The 22094-nt window shown below is 36.6% G+C and overlaps 1 protein-coding gene across 1 annotated transcript in view; it reads left to right on the top strand.

Annotated features, from left to right (window-relative positions):
• Nucleotides 1–22094, top strand: part of LOC150106997 (adenylate cyclase type 3-like) — a 398311-nt gene that overhangs the window by 198790 nt on the left and 177427 nt on the right. The window contains exons 10-15 of the mRNA XM_090392870.1: nucleotides 1461–1567; nucleotides 4061–4222; nucleotides 14898–14985; nucleotides 16073–16189; nucleotides 16283–16542; nucleotides 21147–21228. Of these exons, the coding sequence (XP_090248996.1) occupies nucleotides 1461–1567; nucleotides 4061–4222; nucleotides 14898–14985; nucleotides 16073–16189; nucleotides 16283–16542; nucleotides 21147–21228 (816 nt within the window). The remainder of the gene's footprint in view (nucleotides 1–1460; nucleotides 1568–4060; nucleotides 4223–14897; nucleotides 14986–16072; nucleotides 16190–16282; nucleotides 16543–21146; nucleotides 21229–22094) is intronic.

The raw sequence follows: 22094 nt of genomic DNA, 5'->3' as shown, positions 1-22094 counted from the left end.
CAAATTTTTGATGTAATTTTCAACGCGTGTGCAGAATAGATACCGCGACAGTACTGCTTGATTAAGTCTACTTCAATACTCAACTTCCAATCAACAATTTTCATCCAAATTAATACGTACTTAGAACTTCAATATTGTCAGATGTTATATTTCTGTTTCTTAAGACACTACTAACTGGATCAATCGACCTGTATCTTGGTCTTCCTCTGAGTCATTTTCCTGACATCCTGGCATTAAGCAATTGTTTGCTAACCATTCTTCTCCTATTTTCTTTAAGTCGCCATACCAACTTAGATTAAGTCCGATTACAGTTCTTTTCCGATATTTTTTAAATATGATTTTGTCATCGTCACTATCCGATTATTCCCCTGTTTTTTCTTAAGTTTCTCATATCAGGGTCTCTAGTTTGTGATAACTGTTTTATTTCTAACACAACTTTCGGATCCATAAGTTAAAACTGGTTTCAAACACTGTCGGTTACGCACATATATGACTGCTTAAAATGTTATCGATTCATTGCATGCCTTTACAAATACAAAAAAAAAGCACTTACTCGCTATACGATGGGTGGCCCGGAAGGTAATGTGTCGTATGACCGGGATGCGCCTGTACATCTTGATATGAATCCCATAAAGGAAAGACTGATAAGGGAATGTGTTTTGAATAAGAAAAAATAATTGTTTTTCCGAGATGAAAAGCCACATCATCGCTATCGAATCCATCACTTGATCCCTATTTGTAAAGAAAAACTTAAAAATTTGTTGTAAATTGAAATTAAATCCTGGACTTTGATGACTAAATGATAACTAAAGTTGTCGTTTAAATCGAGAGAGAGAGAAAAAAATTGACATATCAACCACTGTAGAAAGTAAGCGATGCTTATAATTACTTACGTCGATGAACAGCGAGATTTGCAAAAAAAAAAAAATGTTCTAGTTGGGGATTTACATAAATACGAATTTTTTGGAACCGTCTCCGATTTAGTACTATCATGTTCTTCATGGGAAGCGTGGCCTTTGCTTATGATCTCAGAGCGTTAGCTTAATAAATATAAAAGCAACTTGCTTTAAGTAAATGTATTTAAAAACGCACTTAAAACTGAGTTATACTCATATTGTGTGAGTATATTAGGACTATCTAGTAATGCGTGAAAAATTACGGTCGATGTTCAAACAAAAAAGAGACTGTTTTAAAATGCTGACACCTGCAAAGTGTATTATCCTTATCCAATAGCACAGAGTATGTAATTGATTACTTAATCTGACTACCATTAGCAAACAACTAAATTAAAAAAAAAGAGCATTTACCGGAGATATTTTGGGCGACAACGGAAACATGAGTAGGAAGAAAAAAGTCTGTTGTTGTCATGGAAACAAGACGCCACACAAACAAGCATTTTTTGAACTCAAATCTATTTACTAATCGTACATTTCTATAAATTCTCCCTCTTTAATTTTCAGATGGAATTGGCCAAGCCGGAGAAGGACAGCAAAGAGAAGGAGAGCTGCGTCGAAACTGATTACAAGAATCGACTTCGCGATGAACTTTTCAGTAGAGATAACGAAGGGTGAGTAAAGTAAAGTGTTCTTTACTCCCTCTTTAAAATTTTCCAATCTTACTTTTGTTCCTTGTAATTTACTGTAAGGTTATCCTCGTGTCACGAAAATTGATCTTAAATCTTTCATTAAAACTGACTTGGAATAATCAAATAAAAAGTCGAATGTTCAGTTTACACGAAGTCGTGGGTAAAAGAAAAAGAAACAAAATAATTGCATAATAAACGTTTTGCCATGTTATGAACTTTAAGATTGCTTGTTTCTGTTGTGTGGAAACCGGAAAGACGTTTAATATCAATGAGAATTGAATCTTAGAGAAATGGAACCGATAAATATATAATATAATGTACATACTGACACTAGTTGGCAACTTTGAAATGCCAAAGTTGTCAGCTAGAGGAGCCCTTTTAAAATACTGTGCATTCCATCCAGCCTAACAGATCGATTGTAGCATTTTCTTCTGCATCTTCGAGAAATTCATCCTCTAAACAGACGAAATGAATTTCATTCTCCACAATTTTAGATGAGAATAATTTGAATTTGAGGGACTTTGCATATAGAGATGGTGGAGATCTTAAAGACTCGACGCCGGGCATTTGATAAATATGCGGACTGCAAATCGAGCGGCAAGTACAACCCAAACGACCGGTGAGCATTACGTAATCAATTTAATTTTTAAAAATGATAAATTGGTGGGTGAGAAAGCGGACTGTAACAGCGTTTAGAAAAGAGGATGAGAGAGAAGTAAACACACACACACACACACACACACACACACACACACACACACACACACACACACACACACACACACACACACACACACACACACACACACACACACACACACACACACACACTTGACTAATGGAAAAATTGATGGCAACATTAGAGAACGGTAATCCAACAGCAAAGCAAAATGCTGGTAAGGCCAAAGTAAATGATTTCGTTAAAAACTCGATTTGAACGGAAACTAAATTTGGAATTTAAGAGCGCATGAAACCAGCTTTGAGAAATTGCATTCATTTAAGGGAGTGTTTGGCTGTAAGTCGATCGATTGTGAATTTGTGGAAGAGCCAGGTGTGGGAAAACTGCGGGGACATTTAATATTAATGGGCGTCGAATCTATTTTGAGAAAAATCGCCTGGCCGTCATTTATTTGCTTTAGCTTTGATAATACGCGGATCAAAGCAGCGTAAAAATAAACAGAAAAATTACTTGCAAGAGATAAGCATATGGAAGCCAAATACAAAATTAGGAGAGCGAAAGAACAAATCTGTGAAAGTTAGTGAACATTTCCATCGACGAATTAAAATTTTTAAATTTCGATAACATCAGATCACTGCAACTTCTGATGTTGCTTCGTGCAGCTGATTACTTCTCTACAAAGAAACAAGAGGAAAGAAAAGTATTGCTAATACCACCCTAAATTACCGCTTCTACAATCCGTGACTGTGCGTCTGGTGCAGCAGAGGTAGGATTCCCCTATTGTCCGGCAATTTTGTGACATACGAACAGGTGCGGCGTTTAGGCGAAAGTCAAGAGTGGTTGTTGGGTGGTCGAAGATCTGCGCTGCGGTGACCAAAATGAAAGATTTTCTCAAGGCTGCATAAACACGACCTCATGACCTATATCTTTTGTGGATAGTCAGAAACATGAAGTCGATGGTCTTTCCCGCTGATCAGATGCATGGAAAAAAAAAAGTTATCTAAATGAATAGCCATTTACTTTACTGAAGCAATAGAAATTCCAATGAGAAACCTTTACTTTCTGGGTACAAAGATATATATATATATATATATATATATATATATATATATATATATATATATATATATATATATATATATATATATAATTTGTGGTCTTTCTTAACGGCAAGAATTCAAAATAAACATTTTGAAAAGAAATTTTAGGGGGCATCTTATTGCCGACATAAAGTCGGCATTATTAAGATAAATGTCTGCGACATTTATCTTAATGTTCGTACGCTTGAATCAAGGAACAGGAAAGTAACAAGAAGTGCTGCCTTGAGGGGAGTTCTGAACCAGAAGAATTCCTTTTTGGATTATTCTGAGTAGGCATTTGTGCGTGACTGGGACCGTGGCTTCAGTTTACCACCAGGACGTGGAAAATCCTTCTCGCTAAGTCCCTGCTCGGCCGCTTTCTTTCCTCACATTAGCAAATCAACGGCATTTGTATTGGACGATACGAAGTCAAATTGAAATCCAACGGACATTTAAAAAAAAAGAAAAGAAAACATTGCTCACTTTGAGAGACTAATTTACGGAAGATATAACCGCAGCGACTGCGGTTTTGCTGAGTGTCCAGAGAAAGAGTACAAGAGTACACGTTTGCAAAGCTTTCGAATGTTCTGATCGCATCCGTGAAACCCACCGTAACAAATGTGCAGAATCAAATATCTCTATTACAGATACGTTCTGTGAGGATTTGAAATCGTGCAATTATTTTTCAATGACGCTGAATTACTTTTTTTTTTTCAGAAATCTTCGAGAACAAGCCAACCTTTTAACTTTGCGTTTTAAGAATCTGGAGTTGGAAACGCAATACCAAGCCACCAAAGACAGCGTCACCATAGTTTCCATGTTTGGATTGTTCATCGCCTTGCTATTCTGTACGGCCACCTATTTTCTAGTAATATCAGCGTGAGTACTGTTTGTCACTTCAATCAAAATGCATTTCTGTGTCCTGTGTATTTTAAAATATCTCTACAAAGCAAGCCATCAAATTAATAATAAAAAATGAAGTATTTATTTGCAGTTATGTAATAATACAGCACGTATAGATTATGAAAGATAAGGACTATTAAAAAGTGCTATTTTGAGAATACAACATTATATTTCGTCACAGAGTCATATATGAAATAATTCTCTTTGGAATTCGCGCATTTTTTCCTAGCAGGGAAGATACAGAAACAGACAAACCGCCCAGAGAACACACGCAAATATAATATACTGGCCTAATAGAAAACCATTCGACTATGGTTACAGCACAGAGAACTCTGCTGCGACCATAGGCGAATAGATTCGATATTATACAGTACTGAGGAGACTGTACTGATTATACAGTACAGTCTCCTCTCCTTGGCTTCTTCCACTGGTAATCGTCAGCCTTTAACACGATTTGTAGGAAGAAGAAGCATGAAGAACAGCTTGGTCGTGCATTTTTTTTTTTTTTTGTTGCTATTTGTTCAAGTAGCCAGGAGAATGGAAGGGAGCTTTACGCATTAATTCGAAAACAGGGGTTTACAGTTATTTAGGTTGTTAGATATTCTTTTATGTTAAAGTGGCTGTTTGTATGTCCTTTTTTTCAGACGTCATCAGGATTAACTGTATTTTGTTGCACATTTCGTGATCATTACTATATCATTGCAATTTTTCTTCACTTTTTTAGTAATATAGCCACTTTACCGGCCATTATGGATCAAATACGCATCTCATGCGCTTCGTATCCATCATGTATTTCAATGTAATATGAATGGTATTTCAATTTTAATATGCACTTCACATCCATGATAACCTTGACGTCTATAGACGTCTTGGCCGGTAGCGTGGTAGTGCATTCTGGAATAATTCTTTCTTAGAACTGTATCGTGTTATTCAAAACTTTAATTCTTTCTCCTTAAAACGATGTTATAAGCTTGATTACACCTACTGAAATATCTGTATTTTTCCGTATTGTGCGAAAAAAATCGCCGTGTCACTTTCTTGTGAGGTGGCGATTTTTTTAAAGCGGTAAATCTGTGAAATGTGTTGTCAGAGGTGTTGAACTAATTTAAGATGAAGTCTGATAGGTATGGCGACTTACAAACCCTCGTAGTAATAACCCCACGATCTGCAGTATGAAGACCATATTACAGATTCGATTCTACCTACCAACGAGCGGAACTTTTTATAGGCGGTTTTTTATTTCAATTTTTTTCAGAGTTAGCCAATCTTTGACGAAAACAAGCAAAGTTTCCCTTCTATAAAGAAAATAATAATAATAATAATAAAATAAATAATAAAAATAAATAAAATAAATCGATTTTTAATCCCTCAGCACAGCAAAATCGACCAAAGCACGCACAACACACCCATACTACACACAATTACATACAAATAAATAATAATCAAGATTACGAACATTGACTGATCTAATATGCTGTGGGAATACGTCAACCTCGGCGATTGTGGGTAGTGAAAGAGTAGCTGTCTTTCGTTTTTGGAGAAAAAAAAAGTTACGACTAAAAGGGATCTCCCTACTCCCTTTGGCGAATAAAACGCATTCGAAGATTTGTTTTTATTTTAGCAGTGTAAGCCTCCGTAACTTAGTCGTTTCGACCATGCCCTTTGGTTGGAAAGACCTGGGTTCGAATTTATTAGAGCTTTTCATCTGAAAGTGAGTTAACAGCTCTCATAAGGAGGTGGCAAAGTTTTTTTCTCCTAGAAGATCGGAGACTACTGTAATAAAGATTAATCACACTATTCCGTCGGATTTGGTTTCGAAAGCCTGCATGGTACGGTGTGAGTCTGGGTCAAGTGAAATAGAACGGAAGAGTGTAATATTGTACTGTGTAGGATAGAACACCCTACGATGAGTCTAATGATACCGCGTAAGTGAGGTGATGAAATTGGAAATGATTTAGTCTGAAAGTTTAAAGAATTCAGATAGACAGTGTCGGTCCATTAATACTTGGACTGGATGGAAAAAGAAGTCACTTACAGGAGTAACTTAGTCACTTGCGCCGCGCGATAATCAGAAACGTGCACGAGATCTAAAGCAGTATTGTAACGAAAATCACAAGACTTAAAGAGGAGGTTAATCGAATACGAATACGTTATCTGAGAATATTGTAAACTTACATCACAATTTGAGTGTTGCAAAGATTTACAAGTAAGAATCTATGAATCATCTAACATTAATTTTGTTATCTGAGTCAGAAGACAAACTCACTTTCGATTTTGCAGACGTACTTTAGACGTCGCAAATCATCAAGGAAGTCTTTTTAGCGAATTCGACGGCTAGATTACGAGATATGGAATAGTGCCAAGTGATCAAAGGCCCAACCTCTTCGTGAAAGAAAAAAAAAACGATGATCTATTTGGAGGCGGTGTAACATGAAAAGGTCGTAAAGATAACCAGACCTTGACAAGACGTAAGATGTTGATTTTGCTCAGCTCATAATCCGCAAGCTCACCGAAATAAAGACTGGTGGGAGAGACTTATCACTCCCGCTGCTGCCGCCTCGGCTTTTTATTTGGACCAAGAATAAAATTCAGTAAAAACCATGCCAAACCCTATTTTTCGGTCCTTTGCAGAATAGGAATAAATATAAAAAAAATACATAAATAAAATAACACATAATAATATTGAAAAAAAAAGAAAGAAAGAAATATGGAATAACTTTAATGACTTAAACTAAAGGGAATTCATTTGCACAAAGTCTATTTCATAGATGAAACACGCCAAACCTGTCAGCTCAAATTAGAGAAAATTCATGTAGTAGTTAGAAAGATGTATTAGGATTTGAAACTTTAATAAAGTAAATCTGTAACAATTTCCTACCATTTAAAGAGAATTACCTGAAACCGATTGCACATTACGATGTGGTTTTTTTTTTAACAAGCAGCTAAACACACAATCCAAGCAATAATTCCTGATTAATTCCTTTCTAATTAATTATTGCTTCCCAAGCAATAATTAATTAGTCCTTGATTTTGGATTTGGATTTTTTAACAATCCTAATTAGCAATTAAGATTGTTAAAGAGATCTTAAGGCGGTAGATGAATTATCGTCACCCAGTAGCAGATTATGGGTTGCTAAAGATGGATAACTAGACGTTTTATAGAAACGTGTAGTAGATATAATGAAAAACGGATGTAAGGAAATTAGAATTTAGCAACAACTCCTAGATAGTTCGCTCACTGTGAGCGAAACACAGAACAGTTATTAATGTATATCGTCTCTGAACTTGTGGTTATTTTGATAGGCTATGGATCAGAACGTGTCTTTTGACTGCAACTCTTTTTAAAGTAGAAGTTTAATTAAAATTTTAACTATATCGAGGTGTAACTTCTGGCAATTTGAAATGGAGATAGCAGATGTGATGAATGAATATGATATTAGTGATTCGCAAAATAGTAAAATGAAGCTGCATTGATTTTTAAAATTTTAAAACTGAGGTACGAAAAGGAGTTAAAAGCGTAAGAATAAACAGTAGGATATTATTACAGGTGAGAATAAAGTTGTGATGAATGATGGGATATTATTGGTAAATACACTATAAAACTTGTAAAATTTAAAATGAAATATCGAAATATTAAAAACTAGAGCGCAAAAACTGCACAGGGTAAGATAAGAATGTAAAGGCCTCGAAGGAAAAACGTAAAAATATATGATGAAAGATGAAATCGGTTTACGGGGTAGAGTCCTTTCGGAACAACCGTCATCAGATTAAAAGAACAAAATTTCCGTGTGTATGACGTAGGCTGTGTCAATTTCGTTAAGGTATTTTGATTGGTTGAAGGTTTTTGTTGTTGTTGTTGTTGTTGTTGCGGAGTTGCGGAACACAACGTTAATAGTGTTGCAATGTCTTTTTATTTCAATAGCTTCTGATATTCTTAAGTTTATTAATTTTTTTTTTAAGCAAGAATGGTTATTTCTTCTATTTGTGTTATATGTGTTATACATATTGAGAATATTGCAATTCTCAATTTATCAACGTATATCCACTCCAAATTTCAGATGGTTATTGCCAGAAGTGCGGCAAAGGCAGGCAATAACACCTCCGCATGCTCATTTAATTAAATTTTAATTATCCTTTCAATTTAAAAATAGTTTCAGTCAAAAGACACGTTCTAATCCAAGGATGCTCCATAACATAACAGCTTTGCTTATTTCTTTATATTTAGGCGTTGTTAATAAATTCTAATTTCCTTATGTGTGTTCAATTGTTTTGTGCGGTATTATATTCATGTGGTATTGGAGGTAAGAGAAGTATGCGCATGTTCAGTTCTATGAGCAGGATTTTTGTGTTATTCACAGGTTAGGTGAATCCACAGCCGTCAATCTGATGGGTCAAGTGGTAGCATGTCAGCTAAGATTGCGAGTTCGAATGGACGTTTGTGATTGTCCCTAATCGTATGCTGAAAGTTGCAATCCTTTCGCTTCTTTCACAGAGATGTGACTTCCCAAAACGTAGGCGGTACGCGAGTGACCATACACAGTCCAAAGGGAGGCAATGTGACAAAAAAGAAAGAAGAAAGTTGCGACTGATTTTACAACCATTCTTACGTGGAGGTGTGCGTTTCATTTTATGTTTTATGTTCTTGCTTGTATCTGTGAAGATATTTTTCTTTCTTTATCGCTTAGTTTCAGACGATAAAAAGATAGTATGCTGAAAGAAATCTTTTATGACTTTTATTGTTTTCTAAATCTTATTATTAAAACAAATAACTTAATTTTTTTTTGTAAAATTAAAAAAAAATCATTGTAATAAATGCTTTTAATGTACATTTGCAAATTGGATTGAGAAATGGAATGTTATACATTATTCAATAATAATAATAATAATAATAAATTAGCTTACGTAAATAAACTTGAAACAGGAACAAGAAGGGATTTTTCAGCAATAATCACACTGAAATATTTCACTTAAGAACCAACAAATCCGGTTGTTTTGCTACTTTAATTATAAATATTTAATTTAAATAATTTTTATAATTATTGTAGAAAGAAGCGACGTGACATTTACGAAAACTTTGTAAAGCATCGCCAGGAAGTTGAGAAGAAACAAACCTCTGCATGAAAGCTTTAATCTTTAAAAAAAAAAAAAAAAAAAAAAACTTTAGCATTACATCAAGCAACATGAAGTTGGGAATTTATTAATTCCTCGTTTTGAGTAAAAGCAAAACGTTCAAAGCCAAATAATATTAACAAATTGGAAAACAAAACATGACTTGAAAAGCTGTCACTTAAAATCGAAAGATTGCTTTTCGTTATTTCTTTAAGCCAGTGCACACCAACACATCCTCAGTTATTCAAGACCATCACTGGCGCTGGTTGTAAGAATGAAGTTGACAGCACATTTTGAAATTTGAAGACCGTTTTCTAATTAGCAGGTCAATTTGCACAGCAGAAGCAAAGCACGATGAGACATTGTTACGCCCAGTCGCTACTCGTTTCCGCAGAACCCGGATTAACACGTCAAAGCATTTCGCTGTAATCTGCCAAAAGCTTTGTTGACCTTTGCGCATAAGTCAAACATCTACTGCCTCTCATAAATGTTCCAACATGCTAGAAATTCGTTACATTTGACAGCAATAATGAGTTGAATATTATTAAACATTCCCTGTGGCAGTCCTCGTTTATTAAAATCCAATTTGAAAATGACATTCGAATGTTAAATTCGTAGTCATAACTCTTTCATAAAAGATTCAACATTTTGTTTTCTCTCCATGTAAGCACGGGGTTCATGCATAAATTATTTATTTTAAATTTTTATCAAATGCTGCGTTATTTTAAATAGCTCGTTAGCTGTTAATATATGTTGATATCCTTATTTTAGTTTACACGGTTAAGTTTACATAGTTAAGTTAAATACCTCCGTAGCGCACTTGAAGCACGAGGAGACGCTGCGCACTTCGATTGGAAAAGAATTCAGTTTGAGTCTCTTCGCGACTGAAAGAATCCTTGTATATGACCTTTTACAACTGAAGTTGAGTTAGCCGATCTCATATGAAGATAGGAGGTTTTTCCCCCATACCAAACAGTGGGTTTTCATCCCGTATACAGGCATTTCGGCCCAAATCTCAGCGAGACATAGATGGCGTTGAAAGTAGATGGTGGCTTTGTGTGTTAACAGAGGATTAAGTAGTGTACACCGGTGAGCTGAGTGCCGAATCTCCTTGGAGGAATTACGCGATAATAATAATAATATAACATAGTTTAAGCTTTCCTATTGACATTACTTTTTAACTTTGTTACGTTTATGTTTTAAGTGTTTAGTTTTATTTTAGTAATTGTAGCTTTGCGATTTATAAGTAAGCTGATTACTAGATTCGCAGTCTGTGAGCAAAATGAAATGTGTGTGTGTGTGTGTGTGTGTGTGTGTGTGTGTGTGTGTGTGTGTGTGTGTGCGTGCGTGCGTGCGTGCGTGCGTGCGTAATACATAATTATGCGCGCGCGCTCGCTCGCATAATTATGTATTCATCCATGCATACCCAGTTTTATCATTAAAATGATTATGAATTTCGCATCATAAAGATACGAAACGAGTGAAATATACACAGCAATATGGATATAACAACTCTTGGCGTTAAGAAATTAAGGCTAATTGGGTCTCTCTCTCTCCATTTGTGCCAGCCTGGATGGTTTGTTATTGATTGTCTCATCTCCTAAAAGAACTCTTATGTATTTTCAAAACTCCTTTCTTGGTCTTCTTCTTCTTTCTCCATTTGTTGGCCTGTTAAGAGCAAGAATATTGAAATGATATGAATGGACTTGTCTATGTTGACTTTTCTGAATTGATAGTGTTAAGAGGTCTTTGTTAGCTTACTTGCAGAATGACAGTGGTAGAAGATATCTTGGCACACGAATCTTAATATTGATCGAAGCATGTGATCCCAAAGCTACTGATGATTATTAACTGGGCGTTGAGTAGTGATGTCCCATGTCTGAGAATCATATGTAAACATGGCCCGATAGTAATTTTGTAGAGGTGAATTGTGGTCTTTGGGGCATTAAGTTTGATATACAGATTATTCAGTTAGGTAAGGCTTATTTCAAGAAAATTAAAAGCTTCGTGATTTCTTTTCACCCTCTCAGAGTTCCGACATCGGAACAAGGCATTGAAAGTCTCCTGTCTCTTCGAAAATTCGGTAATTTAGCTTAATGCTTCCATCTCTTTTATTTCCGTCTAACTGGAGTAATTTCCATTACTCCAATTAGACTCCGTTTATATACAGATTATGTAGGTGGTTTGGGACAGTCTGAATGTCAAAGTATGACATTATCGGCGAAGAAGAAAATTCCTTATTGTGGGTTCAGCTTGTCGAATTCTACCAGAGTTATTATTCCGGACGCTCGATATGGCGCCAAAGAGTCTCTCTCACGCTGTACATTACTTCACTCTTACTTTAATTATCTGCAAGGGTAACCGACAATTTTGAACATCTGCCATCAGTTGATTGAATCAGAGTCCGTAAAGAAAGCTAAGAATATTAAGATTAAGTAAAAATTTCTGCTATCGGTTGCTCCTCCTAGTGGTAGTGATGCATTCGATGGTACTTGCGCTATACGAGGGTGGTCTGGAAAGTTCTCGGCCTAACAATGAAAAAAAGAATTCATAATTTCAAAATTATTTTCATTTTTCAACATAACCTTTCTTAATACTAATACATTTATTCCAGCGATGCTCCAGCGCCATTATTCCGTACCTGGTTCTCAGTAAGATCTGCAAAATACCCCTCTACAGCCACAATCAATCACCTCTTGATTCGAAGAAAAACGTTGACCAGCGAGGAAGAGTTTTAGTTTTGGGAAGAGATAGAAGTCTGTGGGAGGCAAATCTGGGGGAAAAGGGTGGATGTTCAAACAATTCAGACTGCAGATCCCTTAATTTTCCCATTGCAAAAGCACGTTTGTGGGCAGGTGCATTGTCCTGATGAAAGTGATAATTAATAAACAAAATCCCTTTAGCATCCCAAAACACCGCTGCCATGACCTTTCCTGCTGATGGAACCGACTTTGTCTTTTTTGGCGCTGAACAGCCGGCTTCTGTCCGCTCTTTTGACTGCTGTTTGGATTCTGGTGTGTAATGGTGAATCCAAGCATCCATAGTAATAAATCGATGCACAAAATCAGTTTTATTCTTGTTAAAACGCTCCAAGCACTCTTCAGAGATTTTCATGCGAGTGCGTTTATGATCTGCTGTGAGCAAGCGCGGCACCCATCTTCCCGAAGGCTTTTTCATATGCAAAATATATCCTGCACGTTCTTTTGAAATGCCTAATAGTCTCAACAATTTCACTCACTTTGACTCGCCGGTCATCCAATACCATATAGTACACTTGATCAATGATTTTCGGTGTAGTTACACTTTTTGGACGTCCTTCACATGGATCATCTTCAAGGCTGGTATGGCCACGTTTAAACTCGACAGCCCATTCCTTAATTGTCGAAAACGAAGGAGAAGAGGGCTCATAAACTTTTATGAACTTCGAATGAATTTCTTTTGGCGTTAAACCTTCTTTTACAAAGAATATTTATGGTGTTAAAAATTGGGTTTTATATGTTTTCGAGCAATATTCCAGTTTCGTTCGGTTTAATTTGTTTCATTTATTTTATATTAAGTGAATTAAAAATAAAAATAGTTGATTATTATTCGCTGTTAATTTCATGAAATTTAATGGATGAAATCAAGCGCTAAACCCCACGTGATTTTTGATTACAGCTGTATTATCCAAAAATAAACGCGTGTTCTTTAGGTTCGTATTACCAAACAGAAAACCATCAAAACAAGTGATGTTTGCAATTGAAAGATTGAAATTTCCACCCTTGCCATTCTTCCGATGTAATTACTACATGCCGCCTTTTGATAGTAGTAACATCGCAGAGCTTATTATAAAAAAAAATAAAAAAAAACTCTTCCAAATGCTTGCCATCACTTATCCTCCATTACGAGGTATATACCCCTCCCTCCCTCCCCCTAAAAAAAAACGCTAATCGGATTAACTGGCTTCTCGAAGCTGCGGCTGCAAAGCACTTAGATAAGTGCTTTTCATACTGTACTGAATATGAAACTAATGAGTGAATGAATTAGTGGTGAAATTTATGCATGTTGTGACTTCAGCTTATATCTTATGGAAAATATTCCCTGAGCACCGAATTTCGACGGACAATTTCCACATGTGGCAAAAGATTAACAAGAAACAAACATGATAGTGAAATGGCAAAGTAATTGAATTGCAGACTCGCCCATGATACCTTCATCCCCAGTTCCGGCAAATTTATCGTCGTACAAAAGAGATTAGTTTCACTTCATGCTTTTCTTCGGTAACGAGATTCTTTTGCTGGTTTTTATGCTAATTACCCAAGAAATATGCTAATTAGCCAATGGAAATTAAGATATTTATAAAAGAAGCGTAAACGGCTCCTGCTAAGCAATGCTATTTAAACATCCCCCCCCCCAGCTCAGTATATTGAAACAATAAAGTTCCGAAAAGGCCAGTGAGCTTATGAGAGTGTAACCTTCGTCGTCAAAGTTGTCTGGATGTTGTACTTAGAAAACTATGGACTTTGTGTGTTCGTCTTATATTAGTGCTTTGCTTAAGATTGCACTGCTTTGTCTGTTGTTCCCAACTGCTTAGTGCTCCTCAAAGTGGAACTGGGCTCTATTGCTACAAATACTTTCTGGGGTGAATGACCCATCAAGGGAGAAAATCCGACAAGGAAGCAGCCTAAAAGCCACAATATCCGTCACGCGCCTTAATCTATTCATCAGCACTCACAGATCACTCTCCACGCAAGCAAGCGAATAAATAAAATAACCTCTCTCTTATAAATCATACTATACTCCCTTATAAGAGATAATTTCCAGGATTGTCTCTTCCTTCCCTTTAAAAAATATCCCGCGTAGCTATCTGGTCAGCTCTTATATGTACACGGAGATGGGATGTATGTATGTATAGGGGAAAATATGATTTTAAGCAAGTGCAACCAAATCCAAATAGTTATTCAATATGCTGAGTGATAACCGCTCCTACCTCTCTCTCTCTCTCTCTCTCCATGGTAGATAATTCTTACTAAGGTTGTTGATCAAAGAAACGCTAATCGGACAACTTCATTCCTTCAGTGAATTTCAAAAATGGTATGATCAGGTCGTCGAACGCAGATAACAAAAATGCTGTCAGGTTCGGCGCAAGACGTTACGTACTCAATGAACTAACCTTTTTTTTTTGAAGTAAAAATATCGGGTGATACATCAGGTTTGCAAAAATATTAGTTGCAATCGCGTATCCTTCTAATGTCCAACCTTTTGCCCTTCTGTTGAAACAGCAGAAGCATCGAAGCACACAACTTGCTTTGCGGGGTCAATTGTATGGAATGACAGCGTTCCTCGGGAGAATGGAACGGAGTCATTTCATGTCTGTGATTGAAAACTTAAAAAACAAACTGGGCTAGATTCTAGAAATTTATCAATAAAGTTGAAGTAAATGACTGCATTTTGACTTTTATAGTTTTCTTGTTTGTTTTAGTAATTGTGTAGGACATATCGATGAGCAAGTTTTTGTCTTTTCTGTAATAGCTTGGCAGTAATTCATTTCCTCCGTTTTCAGCACCCTCATATCGGCGGTGGCCTATCCTTTAGGTTTAGTGATCGTCTTGGCTATCGTCTTTGTATTTGTCCTTCCTTTTGCACCTCAGGTGAGTTAAAAAATTAAAGAAAAAAGATTTTTGTGATATCATTTTAGAGAATTTTTTCTGCAATAACCTTATTATTTCAACTTAGCTTTCTGGGATTTCACAAGAGGAGCTATAAATGATTTTTGGTGTTGTTACACTTTTTGGACGTCCTTCACGTGGATCATCTTCGAGGCTGGTACGGCCACGTTTAAACTCGACAGCCCATTCCTTAATTGTCGAAAACGAAGAAGAAGAGGGCCCATAAACTTTTATGAACTTCGAATGAATACAACAACATTTTTTAATACTTTTCTTTAAAGTAAACTTGACGATGTATTTTATTAGCTACTTTTCGTTAACTTCCATCGGCATTACAAACGTACACTGCTCCCGGGAATGAAATTATTCATTTTTAAAGTGCTTTAAGGCCGCGCCTGAAGAAAACCCATCACACGTTCGACTCCAGTTGCCGCTTAGAGAATCCTTGTTGCATTAATAGCTTGGGCTATCTGCGAAGGCTTAAAAGGATGGCGAGTGGATGCCGATCTCTCTTCAAAAGGTTAGGGTTCAAGGAGTCCGCTTACTCCCTTTGGGGAATAAAAGGCATTAATTATGCTGACCGAAAAGATGCTCGGTCAGCATGCTTACATATTTAGTGTTCTGGAGAAAAGCCTTTCGAATAAAACACTATTTCACACTGGAAGAAACTCCTTCAAAACGGAAAAAATATTTCTTCTTGCTGGGGATTCATTGCCTTATGTTCTTCGGGCCATGCATTTATATGAATCGTTGCAGGCGAGTAAATCGGCGACTCTTTCTCTTTGACAACATTACTGAAATTGGTCTTCATACAGAACTGAGGTTGCTTCCATCGATATGGTGAAACGACCGAATGGCATTAATTTTGGAGACTGGGAAAGATGGATATTACAATTAAATGGCCTAAATGCAGTCTAATGAAATTAATATTTTAGTGCGAGAATTATAAACATATACAAAATGGCAATTTAAGTAAGCTGTTATCATAGAGAATTAATCTATCTACTACATATGTACCCATTTTATCTGATTTCAGTTTGAATTGTTTTTTATTTTCTTCTTTCTCTAGACATGTTCCGCGGGATTTTTGAAAGCACCCTCAACAGCACAATCACAACCTAGCTTAAGGCTATTGCTCATCACCATAATGGTTTCAATCTGGGTTACAGTTCAAGTCTTGACCGCGGTAAGTTTGCAATGTGCATGTTCGACACACCTGTTTTGTGGGGATAACAATTTGATGTAAGTTCGTTCTGATCATTTGTTTTATTCAATGCAGGTGGTAGTCGACAGTCCGAACTTCAGAATGGCAAATGCAACTGTAAATAACTTGAGTCTTCAGGGCGAAGTAGTCAATTTCCCTCAGTATTTGAGTTACTTTTGTGTCATGGAACTTTTAGGGATCACCGTTGTTATGCATCTCAGTTATCTCATCAAAATTCTTCTTACTGTTGTCCTAACGACTTTGCAGAGCTGCCTGAATCTTCTCGTGTTGAATCAAGCACTGGACTGGTACGACGTCAAGGTGTATGGAGAAAGGTGAGGCAGTTTCTTTTCCGTAAGAAATTTTAAGCGATTGCATAGCACAGAACACGTTAATTATGTGTGACTTCATACTTAGTGTAAAATTGCAGTCATATGATAATACCAGAAGTATATTCAAAGTTAGAGTATGTAGAAATATGTTTTCGCGGCTAAGAGGCATATGAGCCCATATAACACAATGTATCTGTGATTCACCTTTTGTTGCTTCTATGTCCAAGTTCCGATCCACACTTGGGGTAAGCTTCTGAAATTTAAGCATAGAAATTATTTTCTCTATAATGCTTTTTATTTATAAAGGAAGTAGTCAATGCACTTTCAGCCCCTCGTTTTGGAAATTAGTAACAGCCGCTTTCACCACCTTTGCCGTGAATTTTTTGCAAACGCGTTAGAACAAAAAGTGACAAGAATGATAGCTAATTGTCTCCTTGTGACAGATAATTGTCGTCTTGTGTGAAATACAATTTCATTGAAATTGAATTTCCATGAAAGATATGAAATGGACGGTTTTTCCATGTGTCGTAGAGAATTTCATCGTCCAATACGGAGAAAACACCACAACCATTCAATTTCTGAAGTAGCAAACAAATCATATTTGGACTCTAGAGCAGAGCACACGCATATCTAATTCTTCAAAAATGTTACATGTAGGTTTTCAACCTCTTATGAACAGATGGCCTACAAAAGAAAAAAACTCATCTTCATACAGTGGAAAATTATTATTATGTGACACCTCCAAGTAGCCCAAGACTCATCGAAGGGGGGCACCTACTCTGCAACTCTCTGTCTCCACCACTCAAATCCACCAACGCCATCTACTGGTATTTTCACGGACAATCACAAACATCCATGCCCACGGTGGGATTCGAACCCGCACCCTTTTGGTTGGAGAGAGAATACACTAACCACTCGGCCAACCAGGCCGGCAATTATTCAACTGATGTGTTTAACAGTAACATACAAATTGCATTTGGGTTTGATATTCGTATAACGTAATCAACGCAATTCCATCAAGATGCATTTACTTTCGTGTATAAACTCTCTTTTATCCCACAAAACAGGCAAACCTGCCAGAAGCATAGACTTAATTAAACAGACGTTAATTAAATGCATATTGGCCACGACTTTAGTTGCTCGGCCTTCATTCCAAACTTTTTCTAAGTTGCACCATGAGAAAAAGCTCTTCAATTATGAAATTAAACTGTATATATGTATATATATATATATATATATATATATATATATATGTCAACCTAGCTTGTAAATCAGCCATTGGAATTGAAGGAGGTGCAAGAAGATGGCATGATATAAAGCCAAATGTGAGGCGGGGGGGCACATTATCTCCCCTGTTATTCGGCATTTATCAGGATCATCTTATGAAAGAAAGCGGCCATAGTGCTGATATCAAAATTGATATCATTTAACTCAGCAGTTTATGATTTGATATTAAAATCAGCAATAAATAGATAAAAAGTATGGAAGAGAATATGGAGAATGTTTGGGCGCAACTTTTAGAGTTGGTTGAATAAATTTATACGGAATAAATAAATGTAGTCAAAATAGTCCAGAAATAGTCAGAATACTAAAAATGTGTGATCAGAGCTAATCTATTGGGGTATGGTCATACTTGAGCAAAATGGTAGAAAGAAACTTTGCAAAAAGAGTCATGTGATGTCAGGGTGGCAGAGAAAAAGGCACCTGAAGAAGATCAAAGCTAGGGGGATTGTTGATAGGAGCTGGCAGTAACGTAAACTTTATTATGGGGTACCCACTATAATATTCTATATATATCTGTAGAGGCTACATATTAAGAAATGATGATTACATACGAATAATTTTTATGACAGATGGTTTGAATCGTCCAATGAAACACCACATTGGTTATGGGAAGCTTAAAATGGCTTGAATAGGCACCGTGTTTTGTTTCTAGAGCACGGGAATCGAATTATTTCACTCTCCGCACATCCTCGGTACTAATGCATTACAGGGTGACAACCTTCGTGGAGATTAACATAAAATGCAATTCACGAGAGATTTCTGAACGAATAGCAAATCAGTGCGATGCGAGGGGAGTAAAGAGAAAGGAGTTTATTGGTATATGGCTGCTCTAGATAACAATGACCGATGGAATAAAAGAAGTGGAAAAGCAATTTCGGTGACTTTTCAGCTGGACCGTAAAAGACGCTACGTAGCCACGGCTCCTTATTGCAGGTTTAGGAGAGTAATGATGAACCCCTGTTCACAGGAAAAGCTTCCACGGAAGTACGTGGAGAAAAGCTTTTTAAGGTAAAAACTGGATCGTCTGTTTAGCAATAATAATTGGCGTGTCTTTAAGGAAGGATTATCGATTAGCCAAATCGTCTTTCTCTGGATAGCGCCAAGAAATTCTGGGAAGTGTTTCATGCAACCCAAGCATAAAACAGTACAGTATTTATTCTATTCTGTGGTTGAACAGATTTGTCCCCCCCCCCGAAAGTCAGATTTCTCATACGAAGCAAATAAGACAACGAAGAACATGCGCAATTTGTAGACACAATACACTCTGGCTTCGTAGCCTTAATTGTTACGGCCGTCCAAATAATCTCACTCTAACCTCAGTTAGTCGACCTTTGGCGGGGACCTTAATGATTCATTCGTTCATTTATGTAAACAGAACCCGTTTCGTCCTCAATACAACGAAACCCGAATTATGGCTGGCGAAAAAGACACTGGGGATTACGGAGTGATCCAGAATCGCACCCTCGACGCCACTGCAAGGATGAAAGAAAAATCCGGGAGTCTACAGAGATGAAGTTAGATCCGATGCACTTGAATGTAAATGCAAGCATTAATCTCTGTCTGCTGCTTCCAGGTGATCCGTTTCGCAAGCATAAGCACGCTGCCCCGTGTATAATAGGCACGTGCTCACAGAGAGAGAGAGATTGTTTATAATTTCATTTTATTTCCGAATATTTTCCGAAATTCTCTCTCTCTCTCTCTCTCTCTCTCTCTCTCTGTGTGTGTGTGTGTGTGTGTGTGTGTGTGTGTGTGTGTGTGTGTGTGTGTGTGTGTGTGTGTGTGTGTGTGTGTGTGTGTGTGTGTGTGTGTGTGTGTTTTCTCAACAGATTTGTCTGAGGCTTTCCGAATATTCCAAAGATCTGTTAGTTTCGCCTTGCCGCTTTACGTTTATAAACAGCAAAACCAGAACAGCAGTGCACATTTGATCGGATTTTTAACGCAACATATTTAGTCTACCAGTTTTGAGCAGAAACAGTTTCGCAAAATCATCCTTATCGCTTAGAAAGGCAACAAGATTACTTTTTAACTTTTGCAGTAAAAATGTTCAAGAAATCTCTGTATGCAGCTCTGGTTATATTCTACGAAGAGGTTTCTACAATGTCTGTCGACGTTATAATGTTCGTTATGTTTCCTTGTTTTGTAATCGCTTGCTAATTCCTTGTTATCCTGTTGAGCTACTCAGTTCTTCCTGAGTCACACCGCCATCTTTTTCGTTTTAAAGATCGTGGCTAGCAGTATTAGCTGTGACTTATCTACAATATAGTTTGGGTTTCCAGCGATGAGTCTTCTGACTCCATGGAGATACCCATAGAATAATAATAATAATAATAATAATATCACATGATATTATCGCCGTTTATCACATGACGAAACTCCGTCATGTGATAAACGGCGGGTCGAAGATCTCTGCTAGTACGCTAAAAGTGATGTTATTTGAAATCCCATACTACACTTTCAAAAGACAGACAGAATATTATTAAAATACTAAAGAAAGTGTATTGTTTTTTTTTTCTAGAAAATATATATGTTATGAAAACAAATGAATAACAACAATATTACATTCCGTTACAATAATAAATCGTCAGAAATATTTTCACGTTTCAGAACCATTTCATTTGGTAGCTTTAGATATCAGACCGATACGAAAAGACGACTGGCCTTCACTCAATTAAATAGTTTAAGGCTACTCCTTATCTTCGAGGTTGTGCTTAAATGATGTCACAATTTATTTTTACGCAGGATCTGTGGCGCACCCAGTTGGGGGGGGGGGGCCCAAAGAAAAAGGAAAAAAAAAAAAAACACTAGAAAATTTTCCAGAAATCTTTTCGAAATTAAAATTAATTTTTTTTATTTATGTTGTGTCGTGTCTTCTATTTCTATACTTTTTGCGAAGAGTTATTTTGCATCATACTTGGTAAATTATCAGCCTGCGTATATTTGGATTGGTGTATACTGTTTATCAATAAATGCATTTTAATCCTATCTTTTGTAAGCTGCCCGATGCAAAAATAACTGTCTTTTCAAACTGTCGAAACATCGTTACGTGATAATCGTGGTCACAAAGATAGAAGCAAACTTAACAAAACTTACAAAAGAAGTAAAGAAAGAAATTGCAAAAGATTATCACGTGATCATAAATTGTGAAAGCGATTATTGCTAAAAATCGAGTGGAAGAGGAAAATGCGAGAGTTTGTACAGAGCTTGACATCATTTAAGCACGATCGCTTTGCTGGTCTTTTACGGGAATGCTCCTTTTGTGCTTCCGCTTTTCTGAAACGACATTTAACAAATGCATTTTCTCAATAGGATTTTCTCTTCTCCAGCAACAAGAACCTCCCTCACGAGATCACACTGACCGTCATCGTCATCACTGTTGGCATCGTTCTCATCATCATTGACAGGCAGGTGAGTTGCACTCTCTCTCTCTCTCTCTCTATCTATCTGTACGTGTGTATGTGTAGGAAGGGTGTGTGTGTGTGTGTGTTTTCCTATGGAGTTTTTGAATATGTGTTTTTTTCTTCAGCAATTATTTCACACAAAATTGCATAGCGTAGGATTTTTAAGAAAATTAATTCGCGCAAAGTAATTCTTAAAGAAACGTTATAGTTGAAAAGCCAAGCAACTCTGTTATTTTGACACGGAGACAGCTGATTTCACTGTTCCGCACTCGCACACTCTAACAACCTAATTTCTAATTAAAGCCGGGTTTTGAAAATGTTTGTGATATTCAGTAACATAAAGCAAAGAAAAAGGTTCTGACTGTACTATATAAATATGAAAAACAATAAATGTAATAATCCAATCTTAAATCACTTGTCTTCTTCGCATCTATAGTGTATTATTGGTAAGCGGGATATTAAATTTTCCCTTCAGAAGTGTTTTAGTAAACTCTAAAGTGGTCAATATTGCTCCCAGACTTAATAATCAGATATATATCGCAATCGAAACAGACAATGCATTTCAGACATTTATTCGATCACAACACATGAAACGTGTTCGTTACCATAGCAACAAAGTCTAAAATATAGTAAACATCGCCTGAAAGTACAGTGCGTAGTGTCTCTGCACGATATCCTGCATATTTATGGCTTCGGAAACCTCTCTGGAGTTCATTTAATTAAACACACTGCCCTCTGTGGCTTTGCAGTGCGAGACAATATGAAAATTCCTCCATAAGCATTGCCATTTTAAACAAGACCCACTCTAGTCCTCTTTTGATATTTTAGTCGTATTTTTTTTTTTTTCACTTCGTTGGTTCCGCTCGACTGGCT

This window comes from Typopeltis vanoorti, chromosome 5 (genome assembly GCF_054136105.1).
Source record: "Typopeltis vanoorti isolate ZY-2024b chromosome 5, IOZ_Tvanoo_1.0, whole genome shotgun sequence".
NCBI classification, from domain to species: Eukaryota; Metazoa; Arthropoda; class Arachnida; order Uropygi; family Thelyphonidae; genus Typopeltis; species Typopeltis vanoorti.
Note: the sequence above shows the minus strand (reverse complement) of the source record. Positions and strands in the feature narration are given on the sequence as shown.